Source organism: Pocillopora verrucosa, chromosome 5 (assembly GCF_036669915.1).
Source record: "Pocillopora verrucosa isolate sample1 chromosome 5, ASM3666991v2, whole genome shotgun sequence".
NCBI classification, from domain to species: Eukaryota; Metazoa; Cnidaria; class Anthozoa; order Scleractinia; family Pocilloporidae; genus Pocillopora; species Pocillopora verrucosa.
This window is the reverse complement of record NC_089316.1, coordinates 25,512,580-25,523,824: the sequence shown is the minus strand read 5'-3', so window position 1 is coordinate 25,523,824 and position 11,245 is coordinate 25,512,580. Positions and strand designations below refer to the sequence as shown.

At 37.7% G+C, this 11,245-nt stretch overlaps 2 protein-coding genes across 2 annotated transcripts in view; one reads left to right on the top strand and one right to left on the bottom strand.

The window, feature by feature from the left end:
- The window catches only part of LOC136281118 (uncharacterized), a 5,241-nt gene extending 4,037 nt beyond the window's left edge, over positions 1 to 1,204 (top strand). The window contains exon 2 of the mRNA XM_066167325.1: positions 1,132 to 1,204. Within this exon, the coding sequence (XP_066023422.1) occupies positions 1,132 to 1,204 (73 nt within the window). The remainder of the gene's footprint in view (positions 1 to 1,131) is intronic.
- The window catches only part of LOC131777265 (loricrin-like), a 40,969-nt gene extending 33,099 nt beyond the window's left edge, over positions 1 to 7,870 (bottom strand). The window contains exons 1-4 of the mRNA XM_066166560.1: positions 7,700 to 7,870; positions 7,487 to 7,601; positions 5,101 to 5,619; positions 4,894 to 4,959 (exon numbers count right to left, since the gene is read on the bottom strand). Coding sequence (XP_066022657.1) covers positions 4,894 to 4,959; positions 5,101 to 5,619; positions 7,487 to 7,601; positions 7,700 to 7,870 — 871 coding nt within the window. The remainder of the gene's footprint in view (positions 1 to 4,893; positions 4,960 to 5,100; positions 5,620 to 7,486; positions 7,602 to 7,699) is intronic.
- Positions 7,871 to 11,245: the final 3,375 nt, after the last annotated feature.

Below are 11,245 nucleotides of genomic sequence, written 5' to 3'. Positions count from 1 at the left end.
CAGGAAGAGCTTACCATATATATTTTAACTAAAACAATAAAATACATGTATAAGGCGACACGTGATTTTAATTGACTTTTCTGTTCAATTATTCATCGAAATCTTGGGTTAAATACAGTTAACTTAACAAAAAGAGACCTCTTTTCAGATGGTAAAGCCTATCTCCTTAAATAACATTCTTTTCATATCCATTGTTAAATATCTCAGTATTTGCATACATTTTAAAATGCTGAGCCGCACCTCTAAAAAAGCTTTTAAATTCCGAATTCTGATAGTAAATAATCAAACGGAATACATGATTCAATGGCATTTGGATGAATACATGGTATTTTACAATGGATCAAGAACTACGAGATTGGCTCCTGAGTGGATCTACATTCGGCGATAAGGTTAGTTGACACATAATATTCACGTAATCGCTTTTAAGGATGTTTTATTAAATACTTTTTTAATGTACACGGTTTACTACAACACCCCGTCACCCACTCAATTTTATAAAAAAAAAAAAAAGCAAAATCTTATAGCAATAAAGTCAATAAAATGCCATTTTTCCATCACAGACAGAAGAAAAAAAAATGCAATGTTGTGCTGTGAACGAGTGGGTGAAATGCTATGAGGAAGAAATCTGGTCTACTATTCCAGAATTGATCTTCAACCGTAATGTGTCAACAACTTTGTCGCTAATTGTAATGTAGAATAACATGAGCTGTTTTTCCCCTCAAGATTCTTAGTCTAATCACTATGAATATTCAAGCTCCATAACATTATCTAACTTGTTGTCATATCCAATCTCTGTTAACCCTTTAACTCCCATGAGTGACCAAGAAAGAATTTCTCCTTACTATATCCATACAATATCATGCAGACAAGTGATGAGAATAAAGAAAAATATAAATTGTGGTACTCCTAATTGATCTGATACCAAATTCTCCAAGCTAACATAATGAGAATCATTTGGCAGACAGTAAGGAGAATTACTAATAAGATCTTGAGATTTAAAGGGTTAAAATCACCTATGCATTGGATGGCAAGTGGTTCGGTTGTTTTCTCTACAGTAGTGTGATGATCACCTGACCATGGCCAGCCATATTGTAACAACATTCATTCTGCTGATTGTTTCCAACATTGTAGCATTGTTGAACTGGGTGATATATTTTCTAAGGAGCAGACAGCAGAGGGTGAAACTAAATGGAGTGGTATCTGATTAGTTGGATGTTCCTGCTGGAGTGCCCCAGGGGACCCGTTTGGATCCATGGCTATTTCTGGCGATGATAACGATCTCCGTCTCCCAGAAGGGTTCCACATGTGGAAATTAGCCGATGACAAAACGGTCTCTGAAGTCGTTCCCGCCTCCAAGCACAGCTCACTACGGCAAGCGGCTGACTACGATCACGATTGGTCTCAGGAAAATCATCTACAGCTAAATCCAACCAAGTGTAAGGAGACCCGCACATGATTCAAGCGCACTCCCCCCAGGTATTGCTCACAATGATCTTGTTAGATTTCACTGTAGCGTTATTAGATCAGTCCTAGAATATGCATGTCAGGTCTTTCATTGCAGTCTACCATTGTACCTCTCGGATGAAATTAAGCGCATTCAGTATCGTGCGTCACGCGTAATCATATAAACTGAGGTTTTCTACAAGAGTTTTCAGCCCTGAGAGAAGCCGTTACAACACGCGTGATAAATTGCGGTATCTTTTTGACGTGTTTGATATAGCCGATCTTATTTTTTTCTCGGACGGTTGTTTGTTTTACAGAAGTGTGATGGTCACGTGCCCATGAACAGCCGTGTTGTAACATCATTCATTCTCCTGACTGTTTCCAACTTTGGCCTCCCCCACCCCCTTAGGAGTCATAAATACCATCTCCGCTGCCTCTCCTAGAGTACCCTCCTCCTCTACTTCCAGGGCACTTTCTTCCCGCTTCACCACCTCCTCCAAACCCACTATGGATAGCCCGAATTCTAGATCTTCCATCCACTTCTCTCTGAGGACATCCCTTACCACCATCTCCACCATTTCCGTCTTCTCCATCAAAATTGTTTCCACTTCTTCCACTGGAGTAGAACCCGCCACCACCCCCCTGGGAAATAGTGATGTACCGCCCACGGTTAGCCCTTTAGCCTATGTTGTAATGGTGATGGAGAGTTCTTGGTGTAATCACATGGCTCATGGGGGGGTGGGGATTATTCCTTTCCAATAGTGTATGCAGGTGGGACTATAGAAAAATGATTGTCGATGAGGGAGGAGGGGGGGGGGAGGCTTATAAGAATTTAACAGAGCCTTAGGAGAGGGGTCAGGGAAAATTTAATCGTGACAAGCAATATCCTGGGACCTTCCTCCACCCCTCAGGCGATAGGCAACAACCAGTCGTTCATTGGTGTTTTGAAGAACCAGAATGTTTACTAAGTTTACAGAGTTAATGACACTCGGCGAAAAGGAATTTATGTTTTCATATGATGAGGAAACCAGCCCATATAGGAATATAAAACCGAAACGAAAAAAAAGCAAAAATAAAAATAAAAGCAAGAAAGTTCTTGCTTAAACTTGCTCAAGGTCAATAAAGCACCTAACATGCATACCGGTATCACCAAAACCAAATCATTTCCCGCGGGACGAGGCGGAATATATCGCCGGGGTGAGTAAGGTAGATTCAGACTAATCATTCGCATGACTAATCAGAACGCAGATTTCGTTTCATCTTTCCTGCCCGCAGATGAAATAATATGACAAGAACTGACCGAAGGTCACTTTCGCAACACCCGCCGGTTGTTGACGTTAAGGTCGAGAAATTTTCTCATCGGTTCAAATGAAAATCAACTCTCCCAACCGTTACTGAGAAATTTTATTTGAGACAGTAATGAGGAACTCTTATTTCATCCAAAAGTGCTTTGTAGTGGCATACCACACCTTGAGATCTGGGGAAGAAGGAGTCGTTGGCGTTGCCCCTATGCTTAATTTTCATATGTCATTTCTTTTTAATAAGTTATTTTAGCTAACGTTCCCTCTCTTTCGCATAGGAAGAAGCTAGGGTAATTTTGTATAGTGTTTCAATCTTTCAACGTCTTTAAAGGAAAGAAAAAGCTGAAACGGACGCACAATCAACCAACATTCTGAAGAACTTTTTTTATTGATAGCTTGACACTAAATTTCTAGAACCACTTAAAATGCAGCAACAGCTTTAATTTACCACCTAAACTAACTGAAGTGTATTCACCTTAAAGGCTTTTAAAACAATCAAAGTGCAATATTTCCACTAATATAATGTGAATTACGTCATATGCGTTAAGTGAATCCAAGAGCGATCATCTTCCCGGGTATTTGCACTAGGCAGGGTAGAGAAGGGTAGGGAGGGGGAGGGGAGGACCGAAGTTTTTTCCTCTTTTTTGACTCCTTAGCTCTATCTTCCATATGTCTGTTGACTGTGTAAGCCTTCGGTATTTCTGATATAAGAATCAAGAGCAAAAACAAGAAGGAAAAAACAAACTGGATCGAACGAAAACAATAATAATAATGATAATAATAAATAAATTATTTAACAAATAAATGTCGTAACGATGGTTAAGAGCTGTAAAAAGTCAATCTAATGCTTTCCTGGTCAATGTCAGGAAGATCTTACCATATATATTTTAACTAAAACAATAAAATACATGTATAAGGCGACACGTGATTTTAATTGACTTTTCTGTTCAATTATTCATCGAAATCTAGGGTTAAGTACAGTTAACTTAATAAAAAGAGACCTCTTTTCAGATGGTAAAGCCCATCTCCTTAAATAACATTCTTTTCATATCCATTGTTAAATATCTCAGTATTTGCATACATTTTAAAATGTTGAGCCACACCTCTAAAAAAGCTTTTAAATTCCGAATTCTGATAGTAAATAATCAAACGGAATACATGATTCAATGGCATTTGGATGAATACATGGTATTTTACAATGGATCAAGAACTACGAGGTTGGCTCCTGAGTGGATCTACATTCGGCGATAAGGTTAGTTGACACATAACATTCCCGTAATCGCTTTTAAGGATGTTTTATTAAATACTTTTTTAATGTACAGGGTTTACTACAACACCCCGTCACCCACAGCACTAAAGTCAATGAAATACCGTTTTTCCATCACAGACAGAAGAAAAAAATGCAATGTTGTGCTGTGGACGAGTGGGTGAAATGCTATGAGGGATAAAAGTGGTCTACTATTCCAGAATTGATCTTCAACCGTAATGTGTCAACAACTTTGTCGCTAATTGTAATGTAGAATAACATGAGCTGTTTTTCCCCTCAAGATTCTTAGTCTAATCATAATGAATATTCAAGCTCCATAACATTATCTAACTTGTTGTCATATCTAATCTCTATTAACCCTTTAACTCCCATTAGTGACCAAGACAGAATTTCTCCTTACTATATCCATACAATATCATGCAGAAAAGTGATGAGAATAAAGACAAATATAAATTGTGGGATTACTAATTGATCTGATACCAAATTCTCCAAGCTAACATAATGAGAATCATTTGGCAGACAGTAATGAGAATTACTAATGAGATCTTGAGATTTAAAGGATTAAAATCACCTATGCATTGGATGGCAAGCGTTTCGGTTGTTTTTTCTACAGTAGTGTGATGGTCACCTGACCATGGCCAGCGTTGTTGTAACAACATTCATTCTGCTGATTGTTTCCAACATTGAAGGATCCACCACCACCCCCACAGGCACCGCCATAATAGCGTCCACTGCCTCCCCCAGAGTATCCTCCTCCTCCTCCTCCTCCTCCCAACCGTCCCTTAGCTCCACCTCCTCCGCCAAACCCACCATAGATGTCGAAATCCTCTGATCTCCCACCCACCCCTCCCTGCAGAAATCCCTTACCACCCTCGCCACCACGTCCCTCGGTCCCATTGAAATTGATTCCACTTCTTCCACTGGAGTAAAACCCGCCACCACCACCACCTGAAATATCATGATATTAATCAATTAGAAAACTTTTAATGGGGATATCGTGAGATTATGGCAGAATAAACATTTCGTACGAAATTTTTAAATTACAACCAAAATGCTGAAATGCTAAAGATTATTGAAAAATATTCTTACCTGAGTATCCAGAACCAGCAGTCTGTGCACCATGTCCATTGCTCCCCCCTGCCCATGATCTGTACCCAGGATTCCCTGTCGTGTTTGAGCTGGCGTTACATTCTGTATGTCTTGAAAATACGTAATCTACCCCTCCTCCGCCTCCAGCTATTATCAAAGGTGTGTTGGCTCCTCTCACTACAAATGTACCTCCACCACCTCCAGAAGAATAACTCCCCTTGTTTATTCCTCCTTCTTGACCTACAAGTACCTGGATGACTTCATTCTTGTTTAAGCAGAATGTTCCAATCATTCTTGCTCCTCTTCCACCATACTGAGAGCTGTAAATCCGTTGATTGTACCCTCCAGCTGCCCCTATTGCTTCTATTCTGTAATCGCCAGTGTACGGCACAGTCCACTGTTGAATACCGCTGGACAAAGCAACTTGTCTGTCATGATCCTTACCTGCGTAGTAACTTCCGAGCGATGTTGGACCACATCTTCCAGTGGCATTGAGATTTGAGAACACGGCTTTGAATGCTGAGAGGAAAATGTAAAATTTACATCTATTTATTTTATTAAGCTGTAATTTCATCTTTATCACGAATGTTTATGTTTAGTCTGGCAGCTGGTCGTCTGATCAGTTTAAACAGCTGAGAGAACAAATACATAACATTAAGCTCCTTAAGGGCAGTTCAGATCTTAAGTTTTCCTACTCTGAGAAATTTGAAATTATTTTGACTGTTTGGAGGAAAATTTAGGGTACGGGTTACTTATCACAGGAGGAGTCTTCCCCTTTAAGGGGTTTTCGGGCGGATTCCTGTTTAAACATATCAAGAAATGAACCACTTCAGCGAAATCTATGGAAAACTCGTCTTATTTAGTTCCTGGTCATTGCCCTGATAGAATCCTAAGCCCATTAAATGTAATTCGTACGACCTCGATTTTGCATAGGATTAGTATTTCCCGTTATCACGATTTACATCGAATGATAAAGTATTTGTCTGAGCTGCAATGATTGAGGTAAGTATTCGTTTTAAACGCACATTTTATCCGAGTTTATGTCCGGCGCCGTTTCAAGTGGATCACGCAAATCGTTATCAGTTAAACTTCTGAAAAAAACTATTAAAAAAAAATCAAACAACATTCATACTTACTGCAATTGAATCCCGTTTTGCATTTGCATGTGTAAGAGCCGTCTGTGTTATTGCAACTTGCATTATAGTGACAGCCATGGATGTGGCTGGTACACTCGTCCACGTCTAAAAAGTTTGAAAATCCATCAATTTTTTTTTAGCAAACTTGACTGTGATAGATATTAGTAGTAATTTGTTTTCGTCTTCAGATAAATCACTCTCAGCGCAAATGGCCAGACATTTTAGTCTTCTCGGATGAGGAAGAAAAAACTTCTACTGCATCGTTAAATAATTCATACACTTATTGCAGAAATTAGGGAACATAGCTGCTAGTGTTGTGGTATGGCCATAATTCTTAAAATAAGGGTATCTGCAAAAATTTGTCGAGTTTACGCCCCAACTTTCCAAGTGTTCTATTGTTTACAGTTTGAACTACCTGGCTAGCATTCCTAATAAACCCTATTTGCGATTGTATACGTGAAGTATACCCTTATAGCGGTACGCCCCTTAAGTATCCAGTCAGTTGGAGTTAAGAGATCGGCGGAGATAGATCAGAGTTTCTTTTTACACAAGATTCTTCCAATTAGGTAACGTTGTAGTTTCTCTAAGCACGTAAAGACAGGATCAGAGGTAAGTGTCAGCTTATTGTATTTAGTTTCCTTTCTCTTCAACTTCATTTGTTTTGTTATCAGTCTCATCCCATTTTTTGATCTTATACATTACAATTTCCCTTTTTTAGTTTTCACCGCATGTGTACCATAGTGAGACGACAGCATTAAACGTTGTTGAATCAACTTGTGTTGTCGATTCCTACACTGTGATACTCCCCGAACTCCAGTGCACAACACCCCGTGTCCGCTGCACTGGGTACGCGACAGCCTTAATTCCTAAAATGGGTGTATTCGCAAAAGTTTCCTTCAAAAATTGTAAACTGTTCAATGCAGTCTGGCCAAAGTGCCAAACAAGGCTTTGTAAAGCGCCATAAGCCATTGGATATGATGCTATGAAAATATTTCATTATTATTAATATGTCTCTATGAATATCTACGAATCTCACCTGTGCAATTCCGACCGTTCCCCTGATAACCTTCTGTACAGCTACACGTAAATGATCCCTCGGTATTATTACAAACAGCTTTGGCATGACAGTCATGAGAGTTGTCAATACACTCGTTTCTATCTAAACAAAGAAAACAATGAGGACTGATATGAGCTTATCCGCAAGCTGGATGAAGAACCTTCAGAACATTAAAAAAGAATATTAATGAGACCTTTTTCACAGTTTTCTCCCGTGTAATTATCTGGACACAGGCAAATGTATCTCTTGTCGGTATATCCATTGAGACAGGTGGAATCATGGAGGCAGGGATTACTGGTGCACGAATTCTGATAGGATAGGAACACGCCTGTTAGTAATTATAATTGACCAAAAACATTCAAGCTGATTTCAGACGATTGTATTGTAATGTAAAGTAAAATCCTACCTCAGAGGCCCAGAGAATAAAACCTTTTCGTATTTCTTTATCTTCACGATGTTGAGTGTGGTCAAAAGTACTCAGTTGGCAGAGCCTGAAGCCTGTCTTGTTTGGTGGGCCGATGTTCACAGACAAACAATTTCTCTCTATGAGGCACTCATATCTACAGTCATGAGTCATGAGCTCCTTCCCCATTGGCAAGTAAATTTCTTTAAATACATATCGTTGAGGAGCACGTTCTCCTTCTGATCTCTTAAACCTAAGACTTCGGCAGCCAAAATCTGGAGGCATTGGATTCATAAGAAAAAATGTCATCAGAATTTCAGCTCGAGAAATACTTATACTCTGATCAGAAACGTGAATACCACTGCCAGAGCGATACATATCAGATATTACAGAATTTATTAGTGTACCTTAAAAACACTTTGCGTCAGCACAAAAAAAAAAAAAAAAAAATTAAAAATAAAATAAAATAAACAACAATACTATTTTCATTCTGTTAGTTAATGAAACACAAAAAAAACCTTTTAAAGTGACTTCCCTGATAACAGAATGAATAAAGGGAAAAAATTGTTGCTGTTAGATCTTCATGGTAGCCTTTTACATTAAAAGGGCTTTTGGTATTAAGGTAGTTTGTAAAAGATAGCTAAAAGATAAATCAATTAGGTTTCAAACTTATCGTTTCGCGTAATGATGCAAGAGATCGTTTTACCATAAAGTTGCTTTAAAAAGAAAATTTTCAGACTTTAATATGAATCTTGAGTTTCTTAAAAATAAAGTGTTTTTTTATTACGAGGTAATTTTCACACTACAACTGTGTGTTCCATCGGTAGCCAATATCGGATTGTTTACTTTCCCTGCAATCTTAACAGGTTTAAACCTGTTTGAAAACTCTGGTTGGCTTATGTCGCCTTATATATGAAATACATGAAAATATGTTCAGCCTGAATTGTAAAACTCTATGTTATTTTAGCTAGGGGAAGAAACCACATGTTTTGGTGTTAATGAGCAAATAGAATATCTGATGTTTGTCTTTGTTAATGCCTGGCTCCTACTTAAATGGTCGACTAAGAACTCTCCCTCTTTGCAAATCGTTGTTCCTCTTAAATTTCGTTTACATACATCATCTTTTAGTCTCAAGACCTATCGTGCAGAAAAACTGATATTTAAAGGAACGAAATGCAGTTTGGGAAAGCGTCGTGGTGTAGGGCATGCCATCATGAAAGTTTTCTTAAGTACGAAGACTCAGCCAGTGCGCTTCGCACGCTGCAGCTGAAGAGCGACTAGCAATGAAAGATATGTGCTACGCGTGAAACAAAAAACTGATTAGAAAATAATTTCTGCCTTCCCGTCGATTTTTAGCCGAAAGTTTACTGAGGAAAATTTTGGTTAATTTTTTTAACCGGAAAAAATATAGATTGGCAAGTTTTTCTCGTCATTTCAACTCAAAAGTCAACAGCAATTTTCCATTAATTAAAAACTTATTGATCATAGAAATAACGTCGACAATGTTTAACCTTATGCCAGCATAGGTGTCAAAGTGAGACAGCATTTAATTACGTAAAATAAGTAAATAAGTTAAGTAAATAAGTTAAGTAAATACTCTCTAAGAAATTTTGAACCTATAGGAAAACCATGGCTGGTTTATTCCTTTCTATGCATCAATTTTTAAAAAATATCTGTTCATCAAGATCTAGAAAACTATGGGTTTTTTTAGTTAAAGCTCTAAAACACCTGTGATGGCGTTGTTGAACAAAAAACCAATATACATAGCCCTGAAGAGAGTAAGTTTGTCTTTATTCTCTTGTAAGGCATACCCTCCAAGGCAGAAATTAAATTTTTTGAATTTCCTAACTGATGTCCTTTAAAAAAGGGAGATTACTCGGCACGTCTTTGTTACTGTGATCTCTGATGCACGTGGCTCCTACTTGGGTGGGTGACTAAAACTTTCCCTTCTTTGTGAATCTTTCTTCCTCTACAAATTTAGTCTAAAATTTACGGCCGAAATTTGTTTTTTCATTTTCTTAACCGAAAAATAACACAGATTGGACAAGTTTTCCTTGCCATTTCAACTTCAAAAAAAGCCACAATTTTCCATTCCTTAATAAACTTATCGATCATAAAAATAACGGTGACAATGTTTAACCTTATGCCAGCTTAGGTGCCAAAGTTAATGCAAATTCCGACAGGTATTACAAAGTGTGGCGATTATTACAAAGTACTACAGAACACGTATGCACTTCACCTGTCTCCAAAATAGTATTTCTTGAAAAACACAACTCTCTAGGCAATTTTGAACCTATAGGAAAACCAAGGCTGGTTCATTCCTTTCTATGCATCAATTTTTTTAAAATCTGTTTATGAAGATGTAGAAAATTGTTAGTTTTTTCAGTTAAAGCTCTAAACCATTTGTTATGGCGTTGTTGAACAAAAGCAACCAAAATAAAGAGCCTTGAATAGAATAAGTTTGTTCCTATTCTCTTGTCAGGTGTAACCTTCAAGGCAGAAATTAAATTTTTTGAATTTCCCAATGGGCGACTAAAACCTCCCCTTCGTTGCAAAGACTTCTTCGTCTCAAATTTCGTTTACATTCATTATCTTTTGTTCTCAAGAACATATAGTGCTGCAAGAGTGATATTCAGCAGACCGAGATGTTCATAGTGTAATCAAGCTAAAAGGGCAATTATCTAGTGTGTATTACTACTGTGATCACTGATGCACGTCGCTTCCGCTTGGATCGGCGATGAAAACCTTACCAGAAGGTTTTCGTCTTCCCGGAAGATTTTCGTAAAGTGTTAGACACTTTATTTCCTCTCGAAATTGGTTTAATGTCTGGTCTCAAGAAATGTCCGTGTTGAAAAGTTGATATTCAACGGACCGAGATATTCTTGCACTTTGAGAACGTTTTAGTTCAAGATGAAGCCACTTTTGGCAAGTAATTAATTTATACTTTTCATGAAACTTTTGTCAATTGTCAAAAACTCCAAATTTTTAAAATTTTCTGACAAATCTTCATGTCAATTAATTTTAAAAGAAAAGTAATATTTTCCAATTCATTTCTAGAAATTTTTTATTAAAAACTACGAAATCAAGTGTTAAAAATCCATATCGCCGTGCGATAAATTAATGTTGCTTCGCCTGTAAATCGACGGGAAAGCAGGAAGTATTTTCTATTCAGTTTTTTCTTTCGCCTGTAAATCGACGGGAAAGCAGGAAGTATTTTCTATTCAGTTTTTTCTTTCACGCGTAGCACATAGATTTGATTGTTAGTGGCTCTTTAAACTGTAGCATAACCTCCTTTTTATCTACTTCTCCAAGATGTGTAATCGAGCGATAAGGTAGAAAAAGGGTTTAAAAACTCTCAAACTTTCATCCTCTGTATCAACTTAGTCTAACATAGTCCTGAAAGCCAACGAATTGACGGATGTGTGATCATGAAGGTTTTCTTTAATACAAAGCCAATTGAAAAGCATACTAAAAAGAATAACACTGGACCATAGTTTTAGGAACTTTCTCTCGCTTAAGTAATAATTCCTGTTAGGGGCATCCGATATC